Here is a 17,945-nt window from a genome sequence, read left to right on the forward strand (position 1 = left end):
GTTTGGTGGAGGAAGGATAATGGTATGGGGCTGTTTTTCAGGGTTTGGGCTAGGCCCCTTCTCTCCAGTGAAGGGCAATCCTTAATAGTTCAGCATACGAAGACATTTTGGACAATGCTATACTTCCAACTTTGTGGCAACAGTTTGGGGAAGGCCCTTTCTATTCCAACACAGAGACCGCACACAGGCCCCATCCTCTGTTAAACTGCCCCTGCAAATCTCCATAGCCTTATAATGTCACTGAGCTGTGTTTTGTCTATTTGTTATTTCTGATAACCTTATTATATGTTCCACATACAAGACCAGATCCATTAAAAAGATCTGAGAAACATTGAGAACCTGCTTCTATCCAAGGGAACCTAAATTGTCTAAATCTGATTTATTTAGAATGAAAATCATGTTTTGTTATACATATCAGTAATAAATAAATAAGGTATAATGAATCTACCACAGCAGATTATAAGGATAATAGATGTATCTAGATGTATTAGATATTAGATCTATCTGCCACAGCAGATTATAAGGATATTATATATATATCTATATCTATATACATATATATATATATATATATATATACACACACAGTATATATGTTTATCTTCAGAATATTTTCTTTTTTTCCTTGTTTTACATTCAAGTTGTTCATGTTGCTCAAATACAAAAAAAATAAAAAACTCTTGCCATTATTTTCATACAGCTGTTTGATTAGTATTGTACCTTACGTCCGTGGGTCTTGGAAGAAGCCTTTTCTTGCCAGTAAAGTACATGTCAAAGTCTTCAGTCTTTAGCCTATGAGAAAAATCAATATATCCAGACACCTCCTGCCCATGTGAATTCTTATCTCGGATAAAGATGATGGACTGAAACAGAAGGTAACAGACAAGATGTAAATTAGTCAAAAAATGAATTTGTATGCTATGAAAACATTCAGATGCAACATACATTTGTATATACAAACTACAGCCCACGTGAATTTATTTGACAATTAGAGTGCAAATCCCCCTGTTTTGGTACAGATTCCCACCCATCTAAGCCTGCCTCCAGTGCCACCATATTTATATCAGTAGTCCGTAATCACTGTTATATCAGCCTCCTGCGCTTCTGTATCTTAAGTAAAACATATTACACCTGCCTCCAATACCTAACTATTCATAAAGCAGAGCTGCTGTAATGATATACAATGATTATAGTGATAACTAGCAGTAGCTGCTTCTGATTGGCTGACTGCGTATAGACCCCTCCAGCTAACAGTATTTAATAAATCAAAATAATGACTTTATTACATGAAATTTTGGACAGCTATTCACATTAATAAATTGACATTTCTATGTGAACTTAACTACTTTTCTATTTGAACTACATTTATATTGCATTTAAGATTTCAAGATTGCATTTTATATTTTGTATTTGCTTTTAATTCAATTTCAGTTGAAACTTGAGACTTTGAGTATTTATTACACTCTCAAGACAAAATCTTGGTTATTTCACACTTCCTTATATTATTATATTGTATACAAATAGGGTAGTGTGACTTTGGCAAATAATACCAATGTTATCAGCCACATCTCTATCATGGGGCATAAGTATACACATTTGTAGAACTTGATGTAAACTATGTTGCACTGCAGGTAGGGAAGATTTATAATGTGAAGCTAGATTTAGAATTGGGAGGGGCATGTACAAAATTAAATCTAAAATTAAAGATGTTCAGCATTTATGGCTACATTCAAAAGCAGATTACACTGCATGCAAAAATAATAAATGTATCTGCAAACCCTTGCATTGCAACATAATTTTTCCAGAAGCAAAGTTACTTGCTTTTTTGCTTTACTCCCAACTGAGAATCTGCCCCTTAATGTAATTTGTTTTCCTACAGTATATACATTGAGTGTATATGCATACACCTCTAAATGTGAACTGATATATTTTGAAAGCATATTTGTATTTTGGTCAAAATTACCTTGAAATATTCCTATTGGTTAGTAAAGATAAAGAAGATTTTTTTTTTCTGTTAAACAACATTTTTATCTCCTGCTGAGGGTCAGATTAAGAGGTGCTATTTATCAAGTCACACCAGTTCATCAGAACAAAAGAAGGATAAACAGCACTTAGCATTCCCTTTCCCTAACCCACCTGTGATAGCACTAAATGCTGCAATAGAAATAACAGCAAGGAGTTAGTGAACTACAGCTGCATATATACAGCAGTGATGCCATGTAATATTAGAGGAGCAGTAGTGTTCTGTGTACACATCAACACAACAATCATTACATAACAACAAATTCCAAAAGTAACTAAAATACACAGATAGGTCAATTAGGAGTACAGCAGGCACTTTTAGATCAGGATATGCTTGTTTTTTCTTCTAACTGGGTGAGTGCTCTCTGTATGTATGTACGTTTGTTTGTTTGTTTGTTTGTTTGTTTGTTTGTATGTATGTATGTATGTATGTATGTATGTATTTATGTTTAATAATTAATCCAAATGAAGATCCAGGAATAGTCCCCTAAGTGGGCAAATGGATAGATGGGATCCGGTCATGATCCCGGCTGTCGGGATCCCGGCAGTCAGAATCCCGACACTATTCAGAATGCCGACACCGGCATCCCGAATAGGCTCACCATCCTGGCGCCGGAATCCAGACAGTCAGAATGTCAAATGAAGAGACACCGGCCCGCTGAAGAGGTAAGCAGGGGGGGGTAGGTTAGGTTTAGGCTGCAAGGGGAGTGTTAGGATTAGGCTGTGGGGAGGGGGGGTTAGGGTTAGGCTGTGGGGGAAGGAGGGTTAGGTTTAGGCTGCAGGGAGGGGGGGGGGGGGGGTTAGTAAGTATTAGGCACAACCAGGGAGGATTAGGGTTAGGCTGTGGGGGGCAGAGGGTTACGTCTAGGCTGCGGGGAGGGTGGGTTAGGGGGCAGGGGGGAAGGTAAGAATACTTACCTACCGCCAGGGGCGGATTGGGAACAAAAAGCGGCCCTGGAAAAAATTTGTACTAGTGGCCCCACATGGGCAGCACCAGAGGTGTAAGGTCTAGCCATGGGCCATGGCAGCAGCACCCTCCCCCCAAGACTTTCCAGATAGTGGGCATGTCTAGCATCAAGGGGGAAGTTAAAAAGAAATAAAATTAAATATTATGAGCACATTATATGATACACCTTCAGAATTTAGGAAACTATGTAATTCTTTAGAAAGATATATTTTCTTGCTTATTACACCAAACGTATCCCAATCACTATTCACTCAATCTTATATGTCAGCCAAGCAGGCAGACAGAGCATACACTAGATCATCTGCAATCACAGGTTAAGTGGCAAAGACATTTTCATATAAGCAAATTATTTTGCATCTTATTCATTATGTCTATAAAAAGGACCACATGTCCTCAAACTAAACAGGCCCCACGGGTGCGTCGGCCCACCGGGAATCTTCCCTGTAAGCCCTATGGCCAATCCGCCTCTGCCTACCGCTGTCGGGATTCCGACAATTGGGATGCTGCAGTCGTTATTCTGACTACTGGCATCCCAACCGCTGGCAAATCAAACCCAACCCGGATAGATTGGTTTCTATGCTTGTATGTCCATACTGGAAAAATAGTCTCTGGAACATGGCGGGCATCATGTTTCCGGAAACCTGCGCATGCGCATTAGACTGGCACAATGCTGGAGCCTAAAACTGCGCTGTGGCGAGGAGTCTGCACACGGGCCCCCTCCTGCTGTTATATGCACTGTCAGGGTCATACATGATGCATATTGTATATGGACAGTTGTTGATCCTTATATTCTCTTTGTTGTTCAGCGGTTATATTGTGAGCTGAGCATACACAAAGTATGTTTATGAAGTCTACATACGACTCTCCTGTGTACATAGGTCGGCTGCTCTCATCAGATTTAAGGGTAATATGTTATGTAGTGAATTTTATGGCCTGTAGTTATGGGCACTGGAAATGCAGTCATATAATATGCAACCAGCAACAAAGGAAATATTTAGTGACATAAAAGTCAAGTACCATTACCAATACCTAATCCACTACAACAACAAAAACTGTGTTTTTAAATGCCACGGGAAAAATAAAATGATAGCTTTATTATAATGTTTGAAATAATCACTCCTTACATTAGTCGTGCTTACAAATGAAGCGTTAAGTAGAATAAAGCTCTTGTTGTTTCAGTCATTTTTAAGAATACATTTTAAAGAAGATTTCACCCAGTGACTCTCCACTGTGTTAACTATGACAGCTTTACTGTGTGTTGATGCTTATCTACTCTGGGAAACAGAACTGAAGCTTGTCCACTCAGACAAAGCACTACTAAACTTGAGACACTGAAGAATGACAAATTACAAAGAGGAGTTCAGGAAAACAAAGCCAGACAGTTCAGCCATTAAGCTCCTCCACAGGCCGTTGTTGAACCAACAATATAACAGGTGCTCCTTTAAGGCCCATCTGTAGGTTTTACAGAGGCAATCCTTCAGCAAGTTAAAAGTCCCATTTTCTTTTTTTTACTACACTTGGCAGAATAGTTCAGTTAGGAAAAAAAGTGTCACTAAACCATTGACACCTAGTTTAAACCATGGGTTGTTCCCCTTGTTAGACCTTATCAAACAACGTTATCTGATCTTATAATCCATAAAAGATACATGGCATACTGTATATACTATGAATGCTGCAACGCTATGCATTACTTGCATTTTAGTAAATGTAGCATTTGTGATGAGCAGCAGGTTTTTTATTTTCTTGCGCGTGTGGGAAATAAAAGTAGGAAACTGCTGTTTCATATAAAATATTCCACCTTCTGGCCATTAAAACTTTTAGAGGTACAGCATGTGTTTGCCATTATTTGCATTGCTGTGTGAGGGGGTGCCCAGCGGTGGGGACTGAGATGGGGGTTCCTCACCTGTGCCTGCTTTCAGACAGCCTAGAGGGGAATTCCATCTTCCTCCCTGGAGCAGCTTGGCAATATGGTGCTGACATGGATGAGCTTGAATCTGCAGTTTGCATTTGGTGCTGGTCACTGGTCAGTGCACTTACCTTAATAGTACAAGGTATTAAGAGGCACAGGGGCTAATTCAGAGGTGGACGCTAATTGCACACTCACTGCATCTTTGTACTCAGTGGCTGTGCAAAAATCAGCTAAAGCCGCAGGAAGCGCCTTAAGTACAAAGACACCCATTGCTGCCTACTGTGATCTGCTGCTGCGTACGAAGATGCAGCATCGGAAAGACTGCGTGCCCACTGGACATCTGACTAACCCTAAGGTTACTCAGGATGTCTGGCCACATCACGCTGCCGGGGTCAATAAGGCTGCATTGATGCTGACTTCAGCATGCCCAGAAAACGGGGCCAACACACTCATGTATTCCAGAACGCTCCTCATAACAGCCCTGTCGCCGCCCCCAAACACGGCAGCATGATCACCATGCTGAGTATTTTGGAGCAACATTGCAGAAACACAGTGAATCTCCTGAGCATGTGCAGATGTGAAAACATTGGAGTTTTCTGCAAATATCGGATTTACATCAATCTCTGAATCAGGCCCATATTTATTAAAGAGTATTTGTGGGCTATCCCTCGAAAACAGACAGGATCCGATATCCGCTATGGTCCCTCTATTTACGACTGCAAAGCAGCCCTCATACTGTAGCTCCTGAAAGTTAAATCATGACAAGAAAATGATAACTATTGGGTTTAAGTGATAAATATGGCCCTAATATGGCATTTTGGACACAGACTCATGATAGGAAATAGCCACTTTAGTTTATCTGTGAATATCCAACCTACTAGTGCAAAACTGTACATCACATTTTAGTAAAGGGACACTACAGTGGTAAGTGCTGACTAAATGCGTCTATTTACCCACAAAGGGGTTTATTTATGGAGAGGCATTTTCGACGGTGATTTGGATTATCTCTCTCTATTGAAGAGGTGCTAACCTACTGTATTTTGCACCCATTGATCTCTAAAGGACAATGGTCACTGTCAATTTACATGTGTCCAGAGATAATTTAGTATAGACAATAATGCGTACGAGTATTCACAGATCATTAATGAAATGGGGAACATGACTGTATGAGGTGGGTACAAGACATGATAGGCACATGACCATTTAGTAAATAAGAGTCTACATGAGGCACGTGGCTGCTAAAATAGGAACAGTGCTTTATATGTTAGACATTAGACTGCAGTGACGGTGAAACTGGTATCTTGGGTATTAAACTGTATGATATTAGCTTAAGATTGTTTTAGGCTGGAATGTGATAAAATAGGAAGGTGGTAAGCATTGGACTATGGTAAGCACAATACTAATGTAATATTTTAGGCACAAGGTTGGCAGTTGTATGCAATGAGTACTGATAAATCTGTTTTGATTGGCATACCATATACACCCATAAGTCATAGCATTAACACTACCTTCCTAATATTGTGTACTGTAGGTACCCCTGTCAAAACAGCTGTGACCCATCGAGACATGGACTCCACAAGACCTTTGAAGGTGCACTGTGTATCTGGCACCAAGACATCAGCAGCAGATCTTTTAAGTCCTGCGATGTGGGGCCTCTATGGCTCTGACTTGTTTTTCCAGCACATCCTCAGATGCTCAATCAGATAGAGATCTGGGGAATTTGGAGGCCAAGTCAGCAGCTTGACCTCTTTGTCATGTTCCTCAAACCAATCCTGAACAATTTTATCCTACTGAAAGAGGCCACGGCCATCAGTGAATGAAGGACGTTCTTAGTCTGAAACAACATTTAGGTAGGTGGAGGTAGGTGGTCTGTGTCAAAGAAACATCCAGATAAATGTCAGAACCCAAGGTATCCCTGCAAAACATTTCTAGAGAGCATCACACTGCCTCCGTCAGCTTGCATTCTCTTCCCCAGATAAATGATGCATCCGTGGTCGGCCTTCCACATGATTTAAAAGAAAATATGATTCATCATACCAGGCCCTTTTCTTCCATTGCTCCATGGTTCAGTTCTGATGCTCACATGCCCATTGTAGCTGCTTTCGGCAGTGGACATGGTTTAGCATTCATCTATGCAACCCCATACACAGCATGTGTGATATCCCACTCTTGGGGTATCCCTTCTCCTAGTTTACACCAGCAGCAGCCAGACACTGTAAGGGTTTAAACACTTTTCATCTGGTTGCTAAGCAACCATGGCACCCAGGAAAAAATGTGTACAGCACTAGGACCCTGGGCTTTCCAGCAGGATCCCTGGCAGAGCGGGAAGCTGGGAGCACTATGATTGGCCGTGGTCGAGTATGGGGAGAGGCAGGAGGGAGAGCTGCTGAGAGAGGAGGGTGAGCCCTGGTAGAGAGAAGCCTGATGGTGGCAAGATGCAGTAAACCAGCAGGAGCTGGCCTGAGACGGGACACAGCCACACAGGATAAGCAGCGTGTACCGCAGGAGGGGGAGATGTTGCACATCGGGAGGCTGTCATTCTGCAATGCAGCAGTGAGAAGTGACTGGCAGGAGCCGGCAACAGCAGCAGACAGTACAGATACTCTACCTCACCCCAGACAGCCCCCACCTATGGGAACCCAGGCCAACATTGACCACCCTGCCAACTTTCCAAGTCACAGCCCGTCTTGGGACAGATCACAGCAGGGCTCTATTAAGGAGACAGACACGTGTGATTTATTTGGGCCTGCCAGCCACTTTACCAGAAAGCCTTAAGGGATAGGGTTGTGTGAACCCCCTGTTCTCCTTTACCACTTTAATTGCAAGGAAAACACGGACAGTGCCATTTATCCCTGCCTGCTTGAACTGCAGTACTACGTGTGTGCCAGGACTGTGTTATTTGTTCTGTGTCCCACTGTATGCTGACATCACTTTAACTAACTGCACCCTCTATTGGAAGGTTACTGCCAGTACAGTGCACTCATTTGTATGTTACACAGCGCCCCCTACTGGAAGCATACACTGTGCTAGAAGTACCTGGTCCACAGTGCCCTCTATTGGAAAATTGTGCTATACCTTACAAGTAGCTGCTCCACAGCATCACCTATTGGATTACAAATACTGTGCACAGTGCGAACTCACTCTACAGCATCCCCTGTAGGACATTGATATAGCTGGAACATTTTGTCATCAGCATAAACTGAACATATCCAATCTAGCGCCATCTTGTGGACACACTAGTGAATACATGGTTTAGGCAAGCTCATTCGCATACTGCACTTTGGTTTGAGTAAATACTAAGTGGTACTACAGCATTATTTGTGGCTAATGTAGTTGATTACCAAAGTTATTCATGTGTGTTAACTGAAACGTTACAGATTTATGCTTGCGGTTACAAGTTAATTTAATTTACAGATAGTGTTGATACATATTTATTTGATTCGTAATAACTCAATCTCATTAACAGTGGTGACCCGCGAAAACCTGCAACAATAAATCGTTGTCACCGTGCTTTTGTCTGCTATCTATCTGTGGGGCTCTCTTGGGGTGTTCATCCTACTGCCACCGGCTTCCATATCGGGGAAGGCTTTAGAGCTGTCGAATCTACTCGTCGTCTGGAAGATACAGGTACGGCACTACACCAACACAGGGTCTGATATTACACATGCTGCAATGCACAGTGTGCCCAGACTTCTTTCTATCATAACCAGCATTAACTTACTATGCTACGACCCAGTTGTCTAGCCTTCGCAGTTTAGCCCCACTTAAAATTGATCAGATCCTACACTTGCCCATTTTTGCTGCTTCCAACACTTCAACTTCAAGAACTTTCTGTTCACCAGCTGCCTAATTTATTTCACTCCTTGACAGATGTCATGGTAATGAGATAATCAAAGGTATTCACGGCAGTGACGGCACCTGTCAGTGGTTTTAATGCTATGGCTGATGGGAGAAGAAATTATATGCTATAGGGTTCATTACAGATGCAGTGTTTATCCAATATGAATAAGATTGCACATATGATACTAATAATATTATTTGTTGTACAGATGGAGCAGCACTCATCTGAGGTGGCTCCATCGATGGTGTGCTCTCATGGCATGACTGTATTTCTGGAGCATTCATCTTCAGATTGTTATTGACATTTCTTCCCTAAGAAGATTACTTAGTTTCACTGCAACATACATACTCAACCCACTGTATATTAGGGTGCGTCAGGGATGTGCATACATATATTACGTGTATGCAAATAAATGTATTGATATTAGTTGTGGGCTTCAATTCTTTTCAGAACCTTATTACGTTCCTGGGACTGGAAGGATTGGAGGACCAAGGTCAAGTAGTTAAAGTTTATATCCAGGACACTATGGGTAAAATTACTAAGGTGGGAGTTTTTGTAGAACTGGTGATGTTGCCCATAGCAATCAATCAGACTCTATCTATTATCTTCTAGAAACAACTAGATAAACGTTAAGTAGAATCTGATTGGTTGATATGAGCAACATCACCAGTTCTAAAAAAAACTCTCATCTTAGTAAATTTACCCCTTTATATCTAAACTAGTAATTGCAGCATTATACTAGAGTTCCCATACCGTCAAGTACTGTGCATAACTCCATCATCATTGTTCACATCTTACACAAAGTTCCATTTTGAACAATTTGTAAGTAGCCCTGAATTCAGGAAAAATAAGAATTTACTCACCGGTAATTCTATTTCTCGTAGTCCGTAGTGGATGCTGGGGACTCCGTCAGGACCATGGGGATAGCGGCTCCGCAGGAGACAGGGCACAAAATTTAAAAGTTTGACCACTAGGTGGTGTGTACTGGCTCCTCCCCCTATGACCCTCCTCCAAGCCTCAGTTAGGATACTGTGCCCGGACGAGCGTACACAATAAGGAAGGATTTTGAATCCCAGGTAAGACTCATACCAGCCACACCAATCACACCGTACAACTTGTGATCTGAACCCAGTTAACAGTATGATAACGTAGGAGCCTCTGAAAAGATGGCTCACAACAATAAACAACCCGATTTTTTTGTAACAATAACTATGTACAAGTATTGCAGACAATCCGCACTTGGGATGGGCGCCCAGCATCCACTACGGACTACGAGAAATAGAATTACCGGTGAGTAAATTCTTATTTTCTCTGACGTCCTAGTGGATGCTGGGGACTCCGTCAGGACCACGGGGATTATACCAAAGCTCCCAAACGGGCGGGAGAGTGCGGATGACTCTGCAGCACCGAATGAGAGAACTCCAGGTCCTCCTTAGCCAGGGTATCAAATTTGTAGAATTTTACAAACGCGTTCTCCCCTGACCACGTAGCTGCTCGGCAGAGTTGTAATGCCGAGACCCCTCGGGCAGCCGCCCAAGATGAGCCCACCTTCCTTGTGGAGTGGGCATTGACAGATTTAGGCTGTGGCAGGCCTGCCACAGAATGTGCCAGTTGAATTGTGCTACAAATCCAACGAGCAATCGTCTGCTTAGAAGCAGGAGCACCCAGCTTGTTGGGTGCATACAGTATAAACAGCGAGTCAGATTTTCTGACTCCAGCCGTCCTTGAAATATATATTTTCAATGCTCTGACAACGTCCAGCAACTTGGAATCCTCCAAATCGCTAGTAGCCGCAGGCACCACAATAGGCTGGTTCAGGTGAAACGCTGATACCACCTTAGGCAGAAAATGAGGACGCGTCCTCAATTCTGCCCTGTCCGAATGGAAAATCAGATATGGGCTTTTATACGATAAAGCCGCCAATTCCGACACTCTCCTGGCTGAAGCCAGGGCCAGTAGCATGGTTACTTTCCATGTAAGATATTTCAAATCTACCGATTTGAGTGGCTCAAACCAATGGGATTTGAGAAAATCCAAAACTACATTGAGATCCCACGGTGCCACTGGGGGCACAACCGGGGGCTGTATATGTAGTACTCCTTTTACAAAAGTCTGGACTTCAGGAACTGAAGCCAATTCTTTCTGGAAGAAAATCGACAGGGCCGAAATTTGAACCTTAATGGACCCTAATTTGAGGCCCATAGATAATCCTGTTTGCAGGAAATGTAGGAATCGACCCAGTTGAAATTCCTCTGTCGGGGCCTTCCTGGCCTCACACCATGCAACATATTTTCTCCAAATGCGGTGATAATGTTGTGCAGTCACCTCCTTCCTGGCTTTGACCAGGGTAGGGATGACCTCTTCCGGAATGCCTTTTTCCCTTAGGATCCGGCGTTCAACCGCCATGCCGTCAAACGCAGCCGCGGTAAGTCTTGGAATAGACACGGTCCCTGCTGAAGCAGATCCCTTCTTAGAGGTAGAGGCCACGGATCTTCCGTGAGCATCTCCTGAAGTTCCGGGTACCAAGTCCTTCTTGGCCAGTCCGGAGCCACTAGTATCGTTCTTACTCCCCTTTGCCGTATAATTCTCAGTACCTTGGGTATGAGAGACAGAGGAGGAAACACATACACTGACTGGTACACCCATGGTGTTACCAGAGCGTCCACAGCTATTGCCTGAGGGTCTCTTGACCTGGCGCAATACCTGTCCAGTTTTTTGTTGAGGCGGGACGCCATCATGTCCACCATTGGTCTTTCCCAATGGACTACAATCATGTGGAAGACTTCTGGATGAAGTCCCCACTCTCCCGGGTGAAGATCGTGTCTGCTGAGGAAGTCTGCTTCCCAGTTGTCCACTCCCGGGATGAACACTGCTGACAGTGCTATCACATGATTTTCCGCCCAGCGAAGAATCCTTGCAGCCTCTGGCATTGCCCTCCTGCTTCTTGTGCCGCCCTGTCTGTTTACGTGGGCGACTGCCGTGATGTTGTCCGACTGGATCAACACCGGCTGACCCTGAAGCAGAGGGTTTGCCAGGCTTAGAGCATTGTAGATTGCTCTTAGTTCCAGTATATTTATGTGAAGAGACGTTTCCAGGCTTGACCACACGCCCTGGAAGTTTCTTCCTTGTGTGACCGCTCCCCAGCCTCTCAGGCTGGCATCCGTGGTCACTAGGACCCAGTTCTGTATGCCGAATCTGCGGCCCTCTAACAGATGAGCTCTCTGCAACCACCATAGCAGAGAGACCCTTTTTTCCAGGACTCTTGTGCATTGATGCACAGACACTGTCCCTGGTTTTAGGAGGTTCCTGACGAGTTCGGATAACCGCCTGGCTTTCTCCTCCGGAAGAAATACCTTTTTCTGAACAGTGTCCAGAATCATCCCTAGGAACAGCAGACGTGTCGTCGGGATCAGTTGGGATTTTGGAAAATTCAGAATCCACCCGTGCTGTTGGAGCACTACTTGAGTTAGTGCTACTCCGACCTCCAGCTGTTCTCTGGATCTTGCCCTTATCAGGAGATCGTCCAAGTAAGGGATAATTAATACGCCTTCTCTTCGAAGAAGGATCATCATTTCGGCCATTACCTTGGTAAAGACCCTGGGTGCCGTGGACAATCCAAACGGCAGCGTCTGAAACTGATAATGACAGTTTTGTACCACGAACCTGAGGTACCCTTGGTGTGAAGGGCAAATTGGGACATGAAGGTAAGCATCCTTGATGTCCAAGGACACCATAAAATCCCCTTCTTCCAGATTCGCTATCACTGCTCTGAGTGACTCCATCTTGAACTTGAATTTTTGTATGTACAGGTTCAGAGATTTCAGATTTAGAATAGGTCTTACCGAGCCGTCCGGCTTCGGTACCACAAATAGCGTGGAGTAATACCCCTTTCCCTGTTGTAGAAGGGGTACCTTGATTATCACCTGCTGAGAATACAGCTTGTGAATGGCTTCCAATACCGTCGCCCTGTCTGAGGGAGACGTTGGCAAAGCAGATTTTAGGAACCGGCGAGGGGGAGACTTCTCGAATTCCAACCTGTAACGCTGAGATACTACCTGCAGGATCCAGGGGTCCACCTGCGAGTGAGCCCACTGTGCGCTGAAATTCTTGAGGCGACCCCCCACCGCCCCTGAGTCCGCTTGTAAGGTCCCAGCGTCATGCTGAGGCCTTTGCAGAAGCCGGGGAGGACTTCTGCTCCTGGGAAGGGGCTGCTTGCTGCAGTCTCTTACCCTTTCCTTTGCCTCGGGGCAAATATGAATGTCCTTTTGCTCGCTTGTTCTTATAGGAACGAAAGGACTGCGGCTGAAAAGACTGCGTCTTTTTCTGCTGGGAGGGGACTAGAGGTAAAAAGGTGGACTTCCCGGCTGTTGCCGTGGCTACCAAATCCGATAGACCGACCCCAAATAATTCCTCCCCTTTATACGGCAATACTTCCATATGCCGTTTGGAATCCGCATCGCCTGACCACTGTCGTGTCCATAGACTTCTTCTGGCAGATATGGACATCGCACTTACTCTTGATGCCAGAGTGCAGATATCCCTCTGTGCATCTCGCATATAAAGGAATGCATCCTTTAATTGCTCTATAGTCAATAAAATACTGTCCCTATCCAGGGTATCAATATTTTCAGTCAGGGAATCCGACCAAGCCACCCCAGCACTGCACATCCAGGCTGAGGCGATTGCTGGTCGCAGTATAACACCAGTATGTGTGTATATACTTTTTAGAGTATTTTCCAGCCTCCTATCAGCTGGATCCTTGAGGGCGGCCGTATCAGGAGACGGTAACGCCACTTGTTTGGATAAACGTGTGAGCGCCTTGTCCACCCTAGGGGGTGTTTCCCAGCGCGCCCTAACCTCTGGCGGGAAAGGGTATAACGCCAATAACTTCTTTGAAATTAGCAGTTTTTTATCAGGGGTAACCCACGCTTCATCACACACGTCATTCAATTCCTCTGATTCAGGAAAAACTACAGGTAGTTTTTTCAGACCCCACATAATACCCCTTTTTGTGGTACTTGCAGTATCAGAGATATGCAAAGCCTCCTTCATTGCCGTGATCATATAACGTGTGGCCCTACTGGAAAATACGTTCGTTTCTTCACCGTCGACACTAGATTCGGTGTCCGTGTCTGGGTCGACCGACTGAGGCAAAGGGCGTTTTACAGCCCCTGACGGTGTTTGAGACGCCTGTACAGGTACTAACTGGTTTGCCGGTCGTCTCATGTCGTCAACCGACTTTTGCAGCGTGCTGACATTATCACGTAATTCCATAAACAAAGCCATCCATTCCGGTGTCGACTCCCTAGGGGGTGACATCACCATTACCGGCAATTGCTCCGCCTCCACACCAACATCGTCCTCATACATGTCGACACACACGTACCGACACACAGCAGACACACAGGGAATGCTCTGATAGAAGACAGGACCCCACTAGCCCTTTGGGGAGACAGAGGGAGAGTTTGCCAGCACACACCAAAGCGCTATAATTATATAGGAACAACCTTATATAAGTGTTGTTTCCTTATAGCTGCTTAAATATATATAATATCGCCAAAAAATGCCCCCCCTCTCTGTTTTTTACCCTGTTTCTGTAGTGCAGTGCAGGGGAGAGCCTGGGAGCCTTCCTAGCAGCGGAGCTGTGTAGGAAAATGGCGCTGTGTGCTGAGGAGATAGGCCCCGCCCCCTATTCCGGCGGGCTCTTCTCCCGGTTTTTCTGAGACCTGGCAGGGGTGAAATACATCCATATAGCCTCATGGACTATATGTGATGTATTCTTTTTAGCCAGAAAGGTATTAACATTGCTGCCCAGGGCGCCCCCCCCAGCGCCCTGCACCCTCAGTGACCGCCGGTGTGAAGTGTGCCTGAGCGCAATGGCGCACAGCTGCAGTGCTGTGCGCTACCTCATGAAGACTGAAAAGCCTTCAGCCGCCGGTTTCTGGACCTCTTCTTACTTCGGCATCTGCAAGGGGGTCGGCGGCGCGGCTCCGGTGACCCATCCAGGCTGTACCTGTGATCGTCCCTCTGGAGCTAGTGTCCAGTAGCCTAAGAAGCAAATCCATCCTGCACGCAGGTGAGTTCACTTCTTCTCCCCTAGGTCCCTCGTTGCAGTGAGCCTGTTGCCAGCAGGACTCACTGAAAATAATAAAACTATCAAAACTTTTACTCTAAGCAGCTCTTTATGAGAGCCACCTAGATTGCACCCTGCTCGGACGGGCACAAAAACCTAACTGAGGCTTGGAAGAGGGTCATAGGGGGAGGAGCCAGTACACACCACCTAGTGGTCAAACTTTTAAATTTTGTGCCCTGTCTCCTGCGGAGCCGCTATCCCCATGGTCCTGACGGAGTCCCCAGCATCCACTAGGACGTCAGAGAAACATTGTTTAACTCTTCTGTCAAAGGAGCTGATTAAATATGTATGCTAAAGGTTGAAAGTTAGCCAATTACATGGCATAAACATAAAGGAACCTTTGTATGAAATTATTCTGCCCATAAAATAAATGGAAACTGTTGTTTCTACATGTTTAAGGCAGAATTAAGTGTAACTTTAATATAAGAATACAGAAAGTAGGAGATATCTCCTGCTTTCCGGCCACCTGCCCTTGGGGACATTATTTAATGAGATCTGCAAAGCGTTAGCCCGTTACCTTTAATAGGGCAGTGCTGTTGGAAAGGGGTCACAAGAATGAGTTGGAAGTAATTCCGATGCTCATGCATTGTCTTTGCATTGTACATGCTTTACCTCTAACTCACCAAAGCCTGTGTCCCAGCGACTTAGGTTGATAAATTACAGTGAAAAAAAATAATCTTTATTGCCGCAATATGCAGCAATAAAGATTTTTACTTTTCAGGAGACACCGCAGATTATAATCAATGTACCCCATCATCTTTGGACAGTATACATCATATTATTGATAAATATCCCAATGTGGTTGAGGCTCGTGAGATAATGTAATAATTATTTATGAAACTAACAGAATAATCATTTTCCTTCCAAAACACAATGTGTAAATTGTAAATGATTTGCAGAAGTAGATTATATAAAAGTAGTGCAAGAGAAAAACTGGGTACACACGGATACAATCATTATGCTGATCTTTCGATTTGTCGAAGGATCGACAAAATGATTGTATCCTTGTGTACGCAGTGCTTACCCGATAAATGGCTTATAATGCTCCTTCAATGGCTGGGATCGAATGTTTGAAACTTTGGGCCTAATTCAGATCTGATCGCAGCAGCAAATTTGTTAGCTAATGGGCAAAACCATGTGCACTTTAGTGGGAGGGGGTGGCAATATAACATGTGCAGAGAGTTAGATTAGGGTGTGGTGTGTTCAAACTGAAATCGAAATTGCAGTGTAAAAATAAAGCAGACAGTATTTACCCTGCACAGAAACAATATAACCCACCCAAATCTAACTCTCTCTGCACTTATTATATCTGCCACACCTGCAGTGCACATGGGGCCTAATTCAGATTTGATCGCAGCAGCAAATTTGTTAGCTAATGGGCAACACCATGGGGGTAATTCCAAGTTGATCGCAGCAGGAAATTTTATAGCAGTTGGGCAAAACCATGTGCACTGCAGGGGGGGCGGGGGGGGGGGCAGATATAACATTTGCAGAGAGAGTTAGATTTGGGTGGGTTATTTTGTTTCTGTGCAGGGTAAATACTGGCTGCTTTATTTTTACACTGCAATTTAGATTGCAGATTGAACACACCCCACCCAAATCTAACTCTCTCTGCACATGTTATATCTGCCCCCCCCCCCCCCCCCCTGCAGTGCACATGGTTTTGCCCAACTGCTAACAAAATTCCTGCTGCGATCAACTCAGAATTACCCCCAATGTGCACTGCAGGGGGGGCAGATATAACATGTGCAGAGAGAGTTAGATTTGGGTGGGGTGTGTTCAAACTGAAATTGAAATTGCAGTGTAAAAATAAAGCAGCCAGTATTTACCCTGCACAGAAACAAAATAACCCACCAAATCTAATGCTATCTGCACATGTTATATCTGCCCCCTCTGCACATGGTTTTGTCCATTAACTAACAAATTTGCTGCTGCGTTCAGATATTAGGACCTTTGAACATATTACATTTTGAAAGCTTCGATCATCTGATCCCATAGTAGCCCGCAGGAGCAGCGTGCACACTGTGCTATAGTCTGCACCTTGTCTACGGTGCTCACAGGAGCTGAAAGGGTGGTCATACTGAGGACTCACAGGACAGGTGTGGTATGCGTGACCAGTGGTCAGCATAACTCCACCGGTATCACGGCAGCAGAATTCCGGCGGGGAGGGAGGGTGGGGAGCGCAATAAGCCCCTTGCGGGCTCATTGTGCCCGCACACTGTGGGCTTGGTGGCGACTTACGGTTGCCACGGGTTCTATTCCCACTCTATGAGTGTCATGGACAATAGGAATAGTCCCGGTTGGTCGGCATGCCGACCGTCGGGATTGTGAAGGGGCGGGATGTAGGGGGAGGTATTGTGAACGGTGGTCTTCTGACCACCGGTCACATAACTACATCCCTACAGGACGGATATACGTACCTACCTTTACAGTGAAGGCTGTTATAACCTTTTGCATGTCTCATGTTGCCATCTAGGATGTTTGAGTTGTTTTGGAATTCCTGGAAGTACGAGTATTAACTCTATTGAAAATCAGAATACAGTAGCTATAGTTCTTGAGTAAGGTTTATGGTTCTGATTCAGTAAGTAATGTTAGGTCTGGACTACCTTCACATTTAGGATTCTGTTTATGTTAGGGTTACGTGCACTTTAGGGTTAAAAAACTACAATATTACAGTATTAGCAGTATAGTGTTCCATTTGATCCAGTATGGACTGCATTACAATTCTCTTTAAAACGAAGACTCCCTCTGTGAAGAATGGATTGCTTACTTTTCCTAAGACTCTAGGATACAGAAGCATTTTTACTGTATCTCCTGAGCCTAGGACAAATGCTACTAAAAGGATTATACTGTACACCATGCTTCTCTGTGAGTGCCAATTCCCACAGTAAATGTAGGCACGCTTTTGAAAAGGGGAAACTTTGAGAGCCATAAACTGATGCATCGTATTAGTTCTGCTCACAACCAATCACAAGCCGTCCTATACATTACAAACACCTCTGTCAGCGACAGGGATCAGACTCCATGGAAAAAGTGGTTGTACCTATTAAGATGGTCTTGCTACTACCCAGCA

General features: G+C 44.3%; 1 protein-coding gene across 3 annotated transcripts in view; it reads right to left on the reverse strand.

Moving 5' to 3' along the window:
- Positions 1 to 17,945, reverse strand: part of CFAP299 (cilia and flagella associated protein 299) — a 1,086,689-nt gene that overhangs the window by 228,522 nt on the left and 840,222 nt on the right. For all 3 annotated transcript variants that reach the window (XR_010186026.1, XM_063938677.1, XM_063938678.1), the window contains exon 4: positions 721 to 863. Coding sequence is in view for 2 of the 3 variants with exons in the window: in XM_063938677.1 (XP_063794747.1) it covers positions 721 to 863 (143 nt within the window). In the remaining variant the exon portion in view is untranslated. The remainder of the gene's footprint in view (positions 1 to 720; positions 864 to 17,945) is intronic.

Source organism: Pseudophryne corroboree, chromosome 1 (assembly GCF_028390025.1).
Source record: "Pseudophryne corroboree isolate aPseCor3 chromosome 1, aPseCor3.hap2, whole genome shotgun sequence".
Classification (NCBI taxonomy): Eukaryota; Metazoa; Chordata; class Amphibia; order Anura; family Myobatrachidae; genus Pseudophryne; species Pseudophryne corroboree.